This window comes from Dasypus novemcinctus, chromosome 21, assembly GCF_030445035.2.
Source record: "Dasypus novemcinctus isolate mDasNov1 chromosome 21, mDasNov1.1.hap2, whole genome shotgun sequence".
NCBI classification, from domain to species: domain Eukaryota; kingdom Metazoa; phylum Chordata; class Mammalia; order Cingulata; family Dasypodidae; genus Dasypus; species Dasypus novemcinctus.
In genome coordinates this window covers 24,361,327-24,379,197 of record NC_080693.1, presented here as the reverse complement: position 1 = coordinate 24,379,197, position 17,871 = coordinate 24,361,327, and the positions used below count along the sequence as shown (strand labels likewise).

Sequence of the window (17,871 nt, the reverse complement as noted above, 5' to 3'; positions counted from 1 at the left end):
CGCTTCCCCGGGCTGCTGCTGGGCCTCGGCACAGCCTGGCACACCCTGTGCGTTCCCTTCCCTCGTGGGGTCTGTGGCCTCCGCCAGCACCCAGCGATAGGGCAGTGCTCTTAGGAGGCAAGCCTGGGTGCCTTTTCATCGGCTACGACCGCTCCCCAGCTCTCTGAAACCCCTGCCCACTTTTCCACTGTGCCACTGACAGGAGGAAGAACTACAGTGCTCTGAAGTAATCATTCCAGGGCTGCAGGTACTCAGCCTTCCTCCGCCTCTACGCTAGCAGCACATGCCCATCAAGAGCCTCCTTCATAACCTCCTTATAAAAAGGGATTTCAATTAGGGAGCGCTTAACCAGTCTCTAAGGAAGGACGAATGTAGTCTGAAAAAGCCACTGCAACCTTCCCCGCCCTCCCGGGGGCAGCTGAACGCACTATTTTAAAACAAGGTCAGGCTAGGAGGCAGGGGCTGTGCCTGCCTTGCTCAACACTGTATTTCTAGGGACCAGCACACAGGACAAGGCACAGGAGCATTTGGAGAATGCCTGGTTATGTTTCACTCCTTTTGATAAAAATGGGTTTGCTTTGCCTTGAGATAATGAGATCTTAGCGCTCTATTTAGCCTGAGCTACTATGTAATCTGAGACAATAATAACAATGGCATTTTGTAATGAACAAATCTCGACTCAAACTACCAGCTGTATTTTAAAATAACTGATATTTAAGTTAATACAGAATATGAAATCTAAAAGGTACATAAGAGTTGAAAAGTATGTCTCACTCTAACCTTCTCCCAGTTCTCCTGATAGTTAACCACTATTGCCTATCTGTGGTCCTTCCAGAAATAATTTATACACTTATAAAGTGTGTTTGTATGTGTGCGGTATGTTGTCTTCTGTTGTTTTTTTTTTTTTGGTTAGTTCACAATGTATACTGGAGACTCTCATGTCAGTATATAAAGCCACCTCTCTTTTTTTTTTTTAATAAAGATTTAATCTCTCCCCCTTGTTGTTTGCAGTCACTATCTGCTTTCTGTGTCCATCCGTTCATTGTACGCTCTCTGTGTCTGCTCATCTTCTCTTTAGGAGGCACCAGGAACTGAACACCGGGCCTCCCAGGTGGTAGGTGGGTGCCCAAATGCTTGAGCCACATCCGCTTTCACCTCATTCTTTACAGAGGCTGTATAGTATTCCACTGTAAGGATACAGCTTAATTAATTTAAGCAATTTCCTAATGGTGGACATTTAGGCCATTCCTTTTCCATGACAAATCTTGTTTACAAAACAATACTGAATTTTTAGCAATACATACATTTTTCTATTGTCAGTAATATTAGTATATCAAAACTATACTTCTTGAAATTCTATAGTATATATATTTTTAAACATTTTCTAAGACCCTCTTTTCATTTTTCAGAATTTTACTGAATATTCCTTACATATTTTTTTCACTAACTTATTCTGCAAATTAATTTTTGAATAAGGTTACCTAGTTCTCCCTCTTAAAATCTTCATTGATTGTGGGAAGATGGTAGAGTAAATCAGCCCTCCCCACCCCCAGCAAAAAAACTGTTGAACTGGCAGGTATTGTCTGAATCAACTATTTTGGAGCTCCAGCATTATGGAACGCTCTGCATCATCCAGAGAAGAACTGGAGGAGAGGCTGGCAAACCGCGGTCTGTATTGGTGTGTTCACCCTCCGCACAGCAGCTACCACCCTCACCCCCATGATGTGGCAGGAGGCAGTGGGACTGCAGCCCAGCCTCCACGTGCAGCTTGCTGATGCTAGGGTGGGCCATAAGGACCCAGCCCTCCAAAATCCAAGGGTGTGTGCTCTCATCACAGACCACAGACCACAGGTTTTGATCAGCTCTGAGCCTGGCAACTGTTCTAACTCCCCTCAGGCAAAAGTGGCACAGGAACCTTGAAAGTTGGTACTTATTTGTTTTTCTCTTTTCTCTTTCCAGTCCCTGTTTGGGAGCACAAATAATTCTGAGAAGTCACAAATTGATGCCTCCAACCTTCAACAACCACAAAAAACCTAACAATCCCAGAGGAGTTAGAGAACTAGATTTCCAGAGCTTTAACAAGAGCTATACTCAGAATGTCCAATTCTCAGCAGAAAGCTAGTATTTAACCCATTAACAGAAAAAAAAAAACAGAAACCATCCTTGAGGAAGCTCAGACATTGGAACTTTTAGTCAGGTTTTAAACAACCAACTTAAATATGTTCAATGAGCTAAAGGAATCATATACAAAGAATTAAAGGAAATTACAAAAATGATGCTTGAACAAAATAGACAGAAATTCTAAAAAGGAACCAAACACAAATTTTCAAGCTGCAAAGCACAGTATTTGGAATGAAAAACTCATTAGATGGATTCCACAGATTTGAAGAGAAAGGATCAGAACTTGAAGACAAGACAAAACAATTATTCAGTGTGAGAAGAAAGAAAAAATAATGAAGAAAAGTGAACAGAGCCTAAGGGACACTTGGGACACCATCAAGTGTACCTACATATACACATACATATACATATACATAGAAAGGGGCGGAAAAAGGATTTGAAGAAATAATGAATAAAAACTCCCCAAATCTGACGGCAGACATGGATAAACACATCCAGGATGGTCAACAAACTCCAAGCAGGACAGACTCTAAGAGATCTACACCAAGTCACACTACAGAGAAACTGTCGAAACCCAAAGACAAAGAGGATTCTGAAAGCAGCAAGAGAAGCAACTTGTCACATACATAGAATCCCCAATAAGATATACAGTGAATATCTCATCAGACACCATGGAGGCCAGAAGACAGTGGGGTGAAATATTTAAAATCCTTAAAGAAAAAAAGTCAAACAAGAATTCTATATCTGGCAAAATTATCCTTCAAAAATGAAGGAGAAATGAAGGCATTCATAGGAAAACAAAAGCTGAAAGAGTTCATTACCAGGAAATGCTAAAGGGAAACCTTCAGACTTGAAATAAAAGGATACGAGACTAGTAATGCAAAGCCATAAGAAGAAATAAAGAACACTGCTAAGAGTAACTACATAAATAAATGCACTGTACTTTTGATTTGTAACTGCGTTTTCTCTCCTCTACATACTCAAGAGGCAAATGTATTAAAAAAAATTTAAAATCTATATTAACAGGCACATACTATATAAAGATGTAATCTGAGACAATGACAATAAAAACAATAAAAGGGAGGAGGGAAGGAGAGTAAAGAGTTTGTGTACTACTGAAACTAAGTTGACATTAGTCAAATTACATTGTTATTAGTTTAAGATGCTCATTGTATTTACAAAGGTAACAACTAAGAAAGTAACAAAAAATATAAAGGAAAGAAGGGCATCAAAACGGTATGCTACAAAAAAGCAACTAAATACAAAAAAAGGCACTAATGGAATAAGTGAAGAACAAAATATAATCCTACAAGACATACAGAAAACAAATAGCTAAATGGCAGAACTAAATCCCTTCTTAATTACCTTAACTGTCAATGAATTAAACACACCTATTAAGAGGAAGAGACTGGCGTATTGGATGAAAGAGCTAACCTATCCATATGCTATCTACAAAGCAAAAGGGTGGAAAAAGATACTTCATGTCGACAATAATCAAGAGACAGTCAAAGTGGCTATATATTGTCAGATAAAATAGACTTTCAGTGAAAAAAGATTAGAGACAAAGAAGGATATTATATAGTAATAAAAGGCTCAATGCAGTAAGAAGATATGATTATAAACATACATGCATCTCAACAGATGCACGAGTCCCAAAATATATGAAGCAAAAACTGACAGAAGTGAAGGGAGAAATATTGTTACAATAGTTGGAGACATCAATATACCACTTTCAATAACTGATAGGACATCTAGACAGAAAGAAGGTGAATAAGGAAATGGAGGACTTGAACAATGCTATTAATCAATTAGACCTAACAGACATACAAAGAACTCTCCACCCAAAAACAGCACAATATACATTCTTCTCAAGTGCCCATGCAACATTTTCCAGGATGGATCACATGTAGGTCCACAAATCAAATCTTAATACATTTAAAAATACTGAAATCATATGAAGTATTTTTCAGGTCACAATTGAATAAAGTTAGAAATCAATGAGACAGAAAATAGAAAATTAACAAATGTGTGAAAACTGAGCAATACACAATTAAATAACCAATGGGTCAAAAAAGAAATCAAAAGGGAAATTAAAGATCAGGACAGAGATAAATGAAATAGAGAATAGAAAAATTATGAGAATCAACAAATCCAAAAGTTTTTTGGAAAAGATCAGCAAAATTGACAATCTTTAAGCACACTGACAAAGAAAAAGAGGACACAAATAACGTAAATCAGGAATGAAACTGGGGACATTACTATCAACCTTACAGAAATAAAAAGGATTATAAATCGGTCCTATGAACAATTATATGCCAACAAATTAGAAAACCTAGATGAAATGGACAAATCCCTAGGAACATAAAAATGGCCTAATCTGACACAAGTAGAAATAGAAAAATCAACAGACCTAGAACAAAGAGATTGAATAAGTAATCAAAAACCTCCCAACAAAGGAAAGTCCAGGACCAGAAGGTTTCACTGAATGCTACCAAACCTTTAAGGAAGATTTAACACCAATCCTTCTCAAATGCTTCCAAAGAATAGAAGAGGAGGGATTACTTCTTAACGCATTCTATGAAGCCAGCATTATCCTGATACCAAAGTCAGATAAAAACAGCACAAGAAAATAAAATTATACAGAAGCGGACTTGGCCCAGTGGTTAGGGCGTCCGTCTACCACATGGGAGGTCCACGGGTCAAACCCCAGGCCTCCTTGACCCGTGTGGAGCTGGCCCATGTGCAGCGCTGATGTATGCAAGGAGTGCCCTGCCACGCAGGGGTGTCCCCTGCGTAGGGGAGCCCCACGCACAAGGAGTGCGCTCCATAAGAAAAGCTGCCCAGTGTGAAAGAAAGTGCAGCCTGCCCAAGAATAGCGCTGCACACATGGAGAGCTGACACAAGATGATGCAACAAAAAGAAACATAGATTCCTGTGCCACTGACGACAACAGAAGCAGACAAAGACGATGCAGCAAACAGACACAGAGAACAGACAACTGGGGCTGGGGGGGGAAAGGGAGAGAAATAAATAAATTAATTAATTTTAAAAAAAAAAGAGGGAAACGGACTTTGGCCCAGTGGTTAGGGCGTCCGTCTACCATATGGGAGGTCGGCGGTTCAAACCCCGGCCTCCTTGACCCGTGTGGAGCTGGCCATGCGCAGTGCTGATGCGCACAAGGAGTGCCTTGCCACGGAAGGGTGTCCCCCGCGTGGGGGAGCCCCACGCGCAAGGAGTGCGCCCGTGAGGAGAGCCGCCCAGCGTGAAAAGAAAGAGCAGCCTGCCCAGGAATGGCGCCGCCCACACTTCCCGTGCCGCTGACGACAACAGAAGCGGACAAAGAAACAAGACGCAGCAAACAGACACCAAGAACAGACAAACGGGGGGGGGGGGGGGGGGGGGGGGGAAGGAATTAAATAAATAAATAAATCTTTAAAAAAAAAAAGAAAGAAAATTATAGACCAATATCCCTTATGAATATGGATGCAAAAATCCTAAACAAAATACTGGCAAACCAAAGTCAGCAATATATTAAACAGATTATATATCATGACCAAGTGGGACTTGTTCCAGGAATGCAAGGATGGTTCAACATAAGAAAATCAATGTAATATACCACATCAAAAGGATCAAGGGAAAAAAAAATACATGATCATCTTAATACAGAAAAGACATTTGACAAAATCCAACATCCTTTCATGATACTCATGGGAAGTAGACTTGGCCCAATGGATAGGGCATCCACCTACCACATGGGAAGTCCGTGGTTCAAACCCCGGGCATCCTTGACCCATGTGCAGCTGGCCCATGTGCAATGCTGATGCGTGCAAGGAGTGCTGTGCCACACAGGGGTGTCCCCCACGTAGTGGAACCCCACGCGCAAGGAGTGCACACCGTAAGGAGAGCCACCCAGTGTGAAAGAAAGTGCAGCCTGCCCAAGAATGGCGCTGCATACACAGAGAGCTGACACAACAAGATGATGCAACAAAAAGAAACACAGATTCCCGGTGCCATTGATAAGGATAGAAAGCAGTCACAGAAGAACACACAGCTAATGGACACAGAGAGCAGACAACGGGGGGGGGGGGGGGGGGGGGATTAAAAAAAAAAATCTTGAAAAAAAAAAACAACACTCAGAAAACTAGGAATAAAAGGGAACTTTCTCAATATGATAACGGGCATTTATGAAAAACCCATAGCAAATATCATACTGAATGGAGAAATATACTAAACGGTAAAACACTAAAACCAAGAACAAGACAAAGATGCCCTATCTCACTGTGTTATTCAATATTGTACCAGAAGTTCTAGCCAAAGCAAGCAGGCAAGAGAAAGAGATAAAAGGCATTAAAAGTAGAGAGGAAGAAGTCAAATTATCCCTATCTGCAGATATGATTCTATAAAGAAAATTCCAAAACAGCCACAAGAATGCTACCAGAACTAATAAACAAACTCAGCAAAGTTGCAGGATACAAGGTAAACACGATGAAGTTGTTTGGGTCTCTATACACCAGTAATGAACAATCCAAAAAGGAAATAAAAAAACAAAAAACAAAAACCAATTCCATTTATGAAAGCATTTCAAAGAATAAAATACCTAGAAATAAATTTAACCAAGGAGGTAAAGGACTTGTAGACTAAAAACTACAGAACATTGTTGAAAGGAGTTAAAGATGACCTAACTAAATGAAAAGACACCCTGTGCTCATGGATTGAAAGATTAAGATTAAGATGTCAATACTGCCTAAAGTGATCTACAAATTCAATGCAATCCCATTTCCAGAAGTGGAAAAGCTGATCTTAAAATTCACATGAAATTGAAAGGGGCCCTGAATAGGCAAGACAATCTTGAAGACGAACGAAGTTGAAGAACTCACACTTCCTGATTTCATAACTTACAACAAAGCTACGTTACTTGTAACAGTGTGTGTTAATGGTATAAATTAAGACATATAAACCGATGGAATAAAACTGAGACACCAGACTAAGTCCACACATCTATAGCCAGCTGATTTTCAACAAGGGTGCTAAGTCCATTTAATGGGGGAAATAATAGTCTCTTCAACAACTGGCACTGGGACAACTTTAAAGCCACATACAACCTGAAAGAATGTGGACCCCCTACCTCTCACGTCTCATATACAAAAATTAACTCAAAATGGATTGAAGACCTAAACAGAAGAGCTAACAAAGAAAATACAGGGAAATCCTCAGAACTATGTAGTAGACCATGGATTTTTAGATTTTACACCAAAAGCACAAGCAGTAAAAGGAAAAAAAAAAATGGGTCAAGGATTTGAATAAAAATTTCTCCACAGAAGATACTCAAATGGCCAATACATACATGAAAAGATGCTTAAAATAAAAAGCCACTAAAGAAATGCAGATTAAAACTACAATGAGGGAAACGGACTTTGGCCCAGTGGTTAGGGCGTCCGTCTATCATATGGGAGGTCCGCGGTTCTAACCCCGGGCCTCCTTGACCCGTGTGGAGCTGGCCCATGCGCAGTGCTGATGCACGCAAGGAGTGCCACGCAAGGGTGTCCCCCGTGTAGGGGAGCCCCACGCGCAAGGAGTGCACCCGTGAGGAAAGCCACCCAGCGCGAAAGAAAATGCAGCCTGCCCAGGAATGGCGCCGCCCACACTTCCCGTGCTGCTGATGACAACAGAAGCGGACAAAGAAACAAGACGCAGCAAATAGACACCAAGAACAGACAACCGGGGGGGTGGGGGGTGGGATTAAATAAATAAATAAATCTTTAAAAAAAAAAAAACTACAATGAGATAACACTTCACACCCAATAGGGAGGCTATTATTAAAAACTCTGAATTTAAGGAGTGATGGTAAGGATGCGGAGAAATAGGAACCCCTCATACATTGTTGGTGGGAATGTAAAAATGGCACAGCCCTGTGGAAAAGTTTGGCGGTTCCTCAGAAAGTTAAACATAGAATTATCATAGGACCTGGCAATCCCACTCCTAGAAATATACCCCACCCCAAAGAACTGAAAGCAGGGACCCAGACAGGTATCAGTGTATCAATGCTCTCTGCAATATTATTCACAATTTCCAAAAGGCAGAAGCAAGTCAAGTGCCCACTAACAGATGAATGGATAAGCAAAATGTGCTATATTCACACAATGGAATATTATTCAGCCATAAAAAGGAATGAAGTGCTGGTACATGCTACAGCATGGATGAACCATGAAGAAGTCCTGTCGAATGAAATAAGCAGACACTAAAGGACAAATATTGTATGATATATATCCCTTTTTTTCTATCTGGTTGTGTCATCGTCTTTTTTTGGTGCACTTCTCCACCCCACACAGGTCTAGGATGCCTTTTTTATTTTTTTTTACCAGGAAGTCCTGGGGATCGAACCCAGGTCCTCCATATGGTAAAGAGAGCTCTACTGCTTGTGCCACAGCCACTTCCCTGATTCCTCTTATATGAGATACTTTGAATAAGCAAATTCATAGAGACAGAAAGCAGAACACTGGTTACCAGGCATGGGGGAACTGGGAATGGAGAGTTACTGCTAAATGAGTATGAGTTTTGGTTTGGGATAATGAAAAATAGTAACTATTTATACATTTATACAGTTTTGTAAATGTACTTAATTCAAAGAACTGCCCACTTTGCCCATAAAATGATTTTATGTTATATACATTTTACCACAATTAAAAATAAGTTTTAAAATTTATAAAAAAGAAGTTTATTAATAGGCTTATTAATTGAATTATATTCAATTTATAGATTAAACTTGGGACAATTTATACTTTTTGATGCTAAATTTTCTATTGTACAATAGAGTATGTTTTACCATTTGTTCAAGTCCACTTTCATTTTTCTCAGTAGCCTGTGTCTAAATCTTGCCCATTTTTTTCTTATATTTGTCCCTAGGTATTTTATCTGCTTTAAGTTGCAGTCAGAAATGGGGTCTTTTCTTTCATTATAGACTCTGATTGTTTCTATATAGCAAGGCAGCAGATTTTCTTACATGCAGTTTGTTCCCAGCCATCTTTTCATGATTTCTCAAATTTTATGCAGACCAATCCATTTCAAAGCAGTCTCTTCTAGTGACAGCGAAGTTAGTGGATGAAGCTGTCTACACTCTAAGAGTTCAGATTTTGAGGAGAGATTTATCATTTTAAAGAAGCTCATTTTACAAGAAAATTCACTACTCAACTAGTGGCCACATTCGCACACTGATCTTAAGAAGTTTTAGGTTGAGCATTTATGCCTTGCTCTATAGCGAGCCTATCAAAGGAGAAAGACATAAAGGTTTGAGACTGAAGTCTCATCTCAAGTGTGTGCCCGCAAACCTCTGCTGTGATGTGCAGTGTTTGCAGTGATGGTGAACAAGTGCTTGGAGAAATCTAGTCACAGCCACAACAAAACAGATGAAATCAGTCATGGAATCCTGTGCGCTCCATCGTCAGTCTACAGCTCATGCTGCTCCTGCGTGTTCTCCACCCCACCCTGCTCCTCCGATTCCCACTGGTGACACCAGGCTCTACGACAAAGGCGCCTTGACAGTCGTCCCGTCTCCACCTACTCTCTCACTGGGGTCAGCTCTCTCCAGGAATGCCCATTTCTAGAAGCTTCTAACATTTGACAAATTCTTCCTCACGCAGGGCCACAGGATTTGCTCTTTCTCTGCCAACAAGCCGAGGCTGGCTCTCCCCGTCCTGTGGCAAGCCTGCTACCGCTGCAGGAACATGCTTTCAGAAGATGGCCTCCCCCAGTTCTTTCAGTTGCTGCATCTCGTTTGTTTCCTTCGATCCATCATCCACAGTCTGTGAACGTAGCGGCATCTTCCCTGTGAGCGTCTGACTTCGTCTGAGCAAGGGCAGGGCCTGCATCCGGGGGCTTTCCCAGTGTTTCTGGCAGGCCCTTATTAACATTTGTTAGACAAATAAACAGAAGGAAGGGCAGGAGGCAGGCAGAGGGAAGAATACCTCAAAAATCTCAAATCCAGCAATATCCAGGATGCCAATGAAAGATGCTCCCTGACGTTTGGTCCTGTCCAGGGCCTTATTGATACGGTGAACCAGCCAGCGGAAGAGCCGCTCGTAGGTAGCTTTTGCCAAAGCTTCGACTGCAAAGTCTGCCTATAATTAGACAACATTAACTTTTTATTCTGGAAATGATCTCAGCAAAGCATGAAGAGCTGTCATATGGAGTTTAATGTAACACAGAACTCAACAACTCTGAAAGAACATTCACTGCCTAACCGTGTCTTACACATTTAAATTAATCACTTTTACACATCATTGCTACAATTCCATGAAAACTGGGGATAACTGATTTAGGAGATGGGTGAAGTAAAAATAAGCTTCTCGATGCCCCCAGGTTCTCTGCAGAGCACCTGCCTGTAGGCAGCGCAGTTTGAGGGCACCTTCTCACAGGAGAATTGCCTTCAGGTCTCCTTAGCTGAAGCCATGAACACCTTTCTTAATGCACCAGCACAGTAGAACAGGTAAATACAATTGCTACGTTCTTGTCTGCTGGACTGGCCCCTGAAGGGCATAGGTTTGTTCTCCTGGATTATTAATCTACCTGGGGAAAACTGCACATGATCTTTCAAATTTACTTCCAAAAAAATTCACCATTTACAATTTTTCTGGAAAAGAAAAAATGACAGTAGAGGAAACATACTCAATGAGTAACCAAGACACAGCCAGACGACAGAGGCTCTGTTAACTCAGTGTACTCCATGTCAACCAGAGGGTCACCTATTCGACTGACCTGTTCTTTGGTCTGGGCTTTCTGCACATAGTCTCGGCCGACCTTGATCCGGGGGGTCAGGATAGCACGCGTGAACTCCATCACGTTCATCCCAAGGAGATGGCAGAGTTTCTGTGCAACTGAAGGTCAAAGGTCTCATTAGACTCCTAATTACTAGACTTCTATTTATGATGTGGTCACAACAGACTCAATACTTGAAACTTAAGTGATCATTAAATTAAATTAAGAAATAAATGAAATAAAAACCTTGCAAATTATGTAAATCTACATCTGCTCTAATAAAAAAAATGGGAGAAAAAAGTCTTTCAAGTTAGATAAAACTTTAAGCCTGGTCAAAAAGTCTTTTATCTTTTCTAATTAGTAAGACACTCATCCTTAGTCTGTAAGAGATGGCTACTCAACATTTACTTATTCTGGATAATGCAATCCAAGGTATTGTGTCTTAGAATCCATGGATAATGGAGAGTGAGAAAATGGTATTTGGAGTTATTGAAATCATCATATTGCCAATGAAACTGGCCATGCTCCTACAGTGGTCTCTAAAAGGTTTTGTTTTTTTAGAAAAGCAATTGCTGGATTACACGCCTGGCATAACGCGCTCAGTAGATGGCTGCTAATCTCTTGATGTGCTGACTGGTGCTCACCAGCCTTAGGGCCCCAGTTTCACCAGAGGTTCATTGTCCAGTATCATCAGGGCCCAATAACAAGCAAACAAAACCGTTACAATTAATTTTTGTTTTAAAAGAGTCTACAAGGTAAGCATGTTTTAAATGAAATGAGAAGTACAACCTACCCAAGTTCTCATTTCAAAGCCCTGCATCCTGCCACCATCACCCGAGCTACTCCCTGGGCCAGGCGCTCAGCACAGGGCAGGCTGGACCTCGGCTGGGGTCCCTGTTTCGTGACTTTCCTCGCTGCCCTGTTGGCCTGGTTTTCACCAACTGCTCTGCTTCAACCGCTAGGTCCTGGCTCCATGTTTAAGTATGTCTGTATGTAGGTACATTATGGCAAGTAGAAAAATACAAAGTAGTAGAAAGAAAACAAATTTCCTATACTCCTTTGGCTTCTTATCATGATAAACATCATTTCAGCAGTTATAAGAATACTGCAGAGTGTGGTTATATCATAATTTGCTTCATTCTATTAAATATTTTAAAGTAGCTCCCAATTTTTTACCATTAAAATGTTGTGACATAGGCCTTTTTGCACAATGCTTGTTCTTCTGCCTGCATCTTACTCCCCATCCTGAGAACGTTTATCTACTTCACATGTTCAGGCTTAGTCAGAGAGTTCCAGAAGTGAAATAAGTACAATCATCAATTCAAGTTTAGAGAACAGAGAACTTTCTGTTGACCTGGATACAACCTTTGCTTTATGGTATGATTATAAAGAAACATAGCTACACGTTTAACAGACTTATCAAAACTTCTATTTATCATATGGAGAACTGGCACCAGGGCAGCTACATGTTTACTGCAGAGCTGAAAAGTACAGCTTGAGGAAGGATAAACCAGAAGCTAATGAGAGCAATTTCCTAGAAGGGGTAGGTGGAATAGGGCAGAAGGGATGGGGGATGTAGGCCCCTATGTCAATTAAACCACTCTGAATGATCCTGGAAATGAAAAGCTCTGGGATGATGCCAAGGTCTTGCTCAAACAGATGAGGAGGCATCATGAGAAGCACAGGTGCCTTAAAACAGTTACACAGAATTAAATTAACAAGCTTAAATGGGTTACCAAAAAAGGACTATTTCAAAGACAGAGAATGTGAATTTATGTTAGCCTTCAGTGACCATGGTGGATTGCTCATGCAAATCAAGGTAACTTATTCAGGTAACCAAACATTCTAAGCTATACAGATTTCTCTGTTGTCATTCTTTTTTTTTTTTTTTTTTTTTTAGTCTCTAGAGCATAGGAAGGAAACCAACAGCTCATAAGGCCTATAAACACATTTTTTAGGTTCACAAACTTTTGTTCCTGGTATAAATTTAAATATTTTCAATGTTTAAAAAATTGGAAGACTTCATACTAAGATCAAGATTCTTGTCTCCCTTTGAAAAATCAACTAATTTGGCAACTCTGGCTTATATTCTAGGAAGGTAGAAATTGGGTAGGACTCAGCAGCTGTAGGTCCCTTGCAGATAAGCCACTGGTCTCTAGCTGCCTACGCCCCCTCCAGGTCCTCAGGCCAGCTGGGTGCTAAGACACAGGATCCACTGATACATCCCTCTACACCCTGCCCTCTTGCCTCATTCACAGAGGCAGCTTAGCCCTCATTGAGCGTTGAGGATGCCTTTCTGCTCTTGAGAGTTGCTTGGGAAAAGCTTGAGGAGTGCTTGTACGCTTGCACTCTAACATGTTCTTGGAAAACACAAGAGCACATTATCTAAATAAAAATAAAACTGGTATTCATGAGTTTACCTGTATTTTCTGGCATGGAAGCTTGATCAGTATTCCTCTCCTTCTTAAAAGAAATATTTCCAAACTGTAGCACTGAAGATACTACTTTAAGCATTGCTTTATATTGATAGAAAGAGAAAAAAAAATTAATAAAAACATTGTATCCAAATGTAGCAGAGAAGTATTCTAATGTACTTGTATATAAACTGGCAATGCAAAACTTTTGGGTAAGGTGTATCTCAGGATTTCATAAAATTACAGGCAGTTCTCATCAATTTCTCAATCATTTTCTAGTTGGTAATGTTATGTAGGTGAGTACCAGAATCTTAGAGAAACCACACATACACAGAACTTCTTCGTGAGAGAAGCCCATTATGTGCATTGCTTCCATTGTCTCCTGGAAGTTATCTTTGTCTTGCTGTCCTGGAATAGGAATATAGCCGTTGGAGAGGAATCTGTAGTTACTGAATCCTTCGAGGAGCAAATCGGCTAGAAGAAAATACAGGGGGACAAAATAACGAACACTCATAAGCTAACTGTACTGACAGCACGTTAGAGCCGCGGTCACCACCCAGCCCCTCAGCACCACCTACTTCTCTTCCTTTAAAGATTCATGGAAACACACATACAATTTTCCGTTATCTGTTCCAATGAAAGAAAATGATGATGCAAAACTCAACAGGAGCTTTTGGGGCGGTGGTTTCTAAAATTCTTTTCTATGAAATTGGAAAGCAGGTATATGAAATCAATCTTCCGGACAACCGAACTTTATTGTTTTCAGATTGAAATGTTGGCTCTTAGCCACCTTTTGAAGGAATGCTTTTAAAGGCTTATTCCAACTCGCTATCTTAGCAAGTACTTTCCAGCAAACATTACGGAGCCAGTGTGAAGACCACCGTGGATGTAGATAAAGACACAGGGCAGAAGGCATAAAACACGCACTGAGCAAGTGCCGAGTCCATTTTCTCCATGCTGGGTTGGTGGTGAATTTGCTCTTTAGAGTGATGAGCAGCCTACAGTCCCAACAGAGAATTATAATGGGTACAGTATAGTTGTACTTCAGGGGGCAATGAATTAGAGAGAACTTTGCTTACTCTTTCAATTAACGCTCTTGAGAGCAGGCAGCTGTTCTCAGGAATGACCAAAACAGGTAGGGCTGCTCCCCCCTGGAAAAGGTGTTACATGCGCTCCAGCTCTCTTTGCAACTGGCCCCGTGTCCTCGTGGGTTTCTGCTGACGCCACCATCACTTAACACGCTGATGACATCACAGTCCCCTTCTACTGTGTGCTGTCTTTCTTTTTCTCTCTCTTTCTCTTAACACTACAACCACATAATTTTTTTAAGTTTCTTAATACTACAGAGTTATTGCTGATCAGAAAGCTTGAAGGTTTTCTTTTCCTTAGCAGTACGTATTGTACAATCTTGAATTTTTAGTCTTTCATTGGTAATTACTCTATGTATTTATTTGTTTTTTTTCCTTGCAGGTCTTTCTCAAATTAATTTCTGGGTACAAGGTTTTTTATCAATGCCTACAGTTAGTAAAAGCTTAGGCCCCAGATAAGAAAAAAGTATTACTGTTCTACATGTCTACGGAGATCTAGATAATATATGCTAGGAATAAAAATATTTCTACTTAATTTTATTAAGTACATTTATTTTATTTTTTCTAACTTTTATTATTTCTAGACTTGAAATAATTTTATAAATTGCCTCATTTATCTTCTAATTTTAAAACTTTCTAAAAGGAAAAAAACTAAAGTGCCAAAGGCAATAAAACAACACTCATACACCTGCTACTAAAATAAGGTGCCTATCCCGTGACAAGGAAGTTTATTTTCATGATTTAAGCACCTTGGGATTTTTGTGTCTTTAAAATCAGAGGTTCTTAAAACTGTTCTCTCTTTAAAAAATTTACTAAAAAAGTTATTTAAAAGAATATAAAGTAGTAAAAAAAACTGTGTAACTTACACTTCAGGTGCTCTCCTGCTCCAGATAACAACTGGTAAAAGATATGAAAAGTACGTTCATCTTTTGCTTGACGAACAGCACGAGACTTTTCCAAAAGGTCTGAGCAAAGGTGGTTAAGGATTAAATTACTTAGAAGGGTCTTTTTTCAGATTTATACATAAAACATGTTTAAATTTATACATATACAAATTTAATTCATAAAACTTATTCTTTCTCTGATATATAACCACTATCCTGCAATGAAAAGTCTAAATTATTGTACGCTATAAGGGAAAAGAGAATACACGCAACGCACGGTTCTCACTCGTCTTCTAGCATCGCTGTCCTGAAGATGACAGCGTGCTCGGCTGCGCCACGTACCCCCAACTAGGTGGACTACAGTCAGAGGACACAGCACCACACCGGGAACAGTCAGAAGCCAGTAAAAATGAAGTTTAAAGCAAAAGCCATACACAATTTTTCACAAGTAAGGAAACCAGAGAAAAGAAATACAGCAGTAGTGCTGGCGTCAAAGCGGTCCGACTCCAGTGTGTGCTGGGCCCCCACCACGCGCTCTCCATTCACCACCACGCTGAAGCCTCCCGCGTAACGCCTCAAGATGGCGGTCGACAGACGAGCCGCGGGCCTTCCATTCACTGCTCTGGAGAACCACTGTGCCAGGCTTCGGGGGGCTGTCTACTTGGGGCACGTGCCTGAGACCTAGCTCTGTTCTCTGCCACGGTGTCTTCAAGCTCGTGCATGGCTCGGGGTGCACAGCCATGCCAGGCTCTCATGGAATCTCAGCCCCAGCGCTGAGGATGATGACAGCCTCTGCTGAGGGAAACCTTCCCCGCAGCCCGTATTTTTCATCACGTTCACATGAACGATGCCGTAACAGGCCAATACAAAGAAACTGGAGTGAGAGATTCATTTTCTTGTCGTTTTCAAGTGCTTCTTGTTTTCAAGGTCTCGGCACATGAGAGGCGTAAAATATGGTTCTGACCCACAAAGCAGCATTGGCTTAGGCTGACCAGTGAGGCCCCAAGACCCAGGCAGAGGTTGGAGGGACACTAGACCAGCAGGGAGGGGAAGAGCTCTGTCCTGCCGCCCAGGACATCCAACTGCTGTCCAAGTGCACCCTGTGTCTATGTGCGTATCGGTGGGAGCCGGTACATGTAAGACCATTCCAACAGAAGCTCCGCGAAGGCACGGATTTGTTCTCTATTGTATGTCTAGAACCTAGAACAGCGCCTATCATGGAGCATATACAATAATATTTGCTGAATAAATAAATATATGTGTGAATGTTAAAAAAATATATATATACGTGGTTCTGAATTAACTGGAAAACTTTGATCTATTCCACACACCAGAGTTTCTTTACCTTTCTGAGAAATATGCAGTGTATTTCTATGGTTGGAGATTATTCTAACAAGTATAAGGGAATTATCAGGTGTCCCTTTTTAAATTGGCATACTATCAGAACCATGTCTATTTTATTACCTCTCTAATCAAATTATTTTCTATAACTATCATTTCTTAAGACTATTCTATATGCATGAGATTTCTTAGGACTATTCTACATATTTGACATTTCATTGTCTCCTCTAGCTCTATCCTTTTCAACAATAATGGAAACATTAATTCTGTACTTTCCATGGGACCTGCCTATCCTCCTAATTTCAGAAGCAGGCAGTCAAACACAGGCTAACACAAGCGTGAGTGAAGCACAGCTCAGCCTGACAGTGTTCGTCTAGTCGTGCTCCAGGGCACGTGGCCACACCACAGATGTTTCCTGGGTCAACATACCAGGGAGTTCTCATCCCCAGGGACCTGTCCAATTCCTGGCCATGGGACTACATTACAGCCAGGTTCTAAACACACAAAAACCACCACTCTGGAGTTAATATTCAGTAGCTAAACATCATTGAACAAGTCACAGTATCTCTGGGCTTAAGTTTTACCATTTGGATAACGGGAGTGATAGCTCCTGTCACGGAGGACTTAGGAAGATAGAATCATTCTTCATTTTGGATTATGCTGTTATGAAAAAAGGATACATGTTTCAATGTTGGCCCCAACGATATAGCCAGTAACATCAAAGTTGATCCGGATAAACTTGCCCTGAAAATAAATGGAAAGGTGAAAACTGAAGTAAATAAGGACACAAAGGATGTGAGTGACCTGGCCGGGGGGTCACTGTTGTGGGCCCTGGGAGAGCAGCGGCAATCCTCCAGGTGCAACGGCAAGAACCAGGAAGGAAGGAGGGCCCAACAGTGGGCTCTTGATACTAATGGCTACACTTTTGAGCCTATGCACCTGCAATAAGAACAAGGCCTAGAGTAGCATTGTGCCTGGGGGTTTCCTCCTGACAGCCTTCATGTTACTCAAATGTGGCCACTCTCACAGCCAAACTCAGCGTGTAGATGTGATGCATTCCCCCCAGCGTGGGACACGACACCCGGGGATGAGCCTCCCTGGCACCGAGGGATCACTACCACATACCAGCTGAAGAAGCAACTAGAAAATGACCTTGAATTAAAGATTCAATGCGGAACAGCAGAATATACCTATCTACATATAATAACATGACTTCGGGAAGCGGTTTGACCTAATGTAAGGGGGAAATGGAAAAGAGAAATGAGATTATAA

The 17,871-nt window shown here is 41.0% G+C and overlaps 1 protein-coding gene across 7 annotated transcripts in view; it reads right to left on the bottom strand.

The window, feature by feature from the left end:
- Nucleotides 1–17,871, bottom strand: part of MYH10 (myosin heavy chain 10) — a 153,824-nt gene that overhangs the window by 66,269 nt on the left and 69,684 nt on the right. For all 7 annotated transcript variants that reach the window (XM_058283502.2, XM_058283501.1, XM_058283500.2 and 4 more), the window contains 6 exons: nucleotides 17,280–17,343; nucleotides 15,241–15,339; nucleotides 13,617–13,760; nucleotides 13,293–13,388; nucleotides 10,873–10,991; nucleotides 10,083–10,235 (listed from right to left, as the gene is read on the bottom strand). In XM_058283502.2, coding sequence (XP_058139485.1) covers nucleotides 10,083–10,235; nucleotides 10,873–10,991; nucleotides 13,293–13,388; nucleotides 13,617–13,760; nucleotides 15,241–15,339; nucleotides 17,280–17,343 — 675 coding nt within the window. The remainder of the gene's footprint in view (nucleotides 1–10,082; nucleotides 10,236–10,872; nucleotides 10,992–13,292; nucleotides 13,389–13,616; nucleotides 13,761–15,240; nucleotides 15,340–17,279; nucleotides 17,344–17,871) is intronic.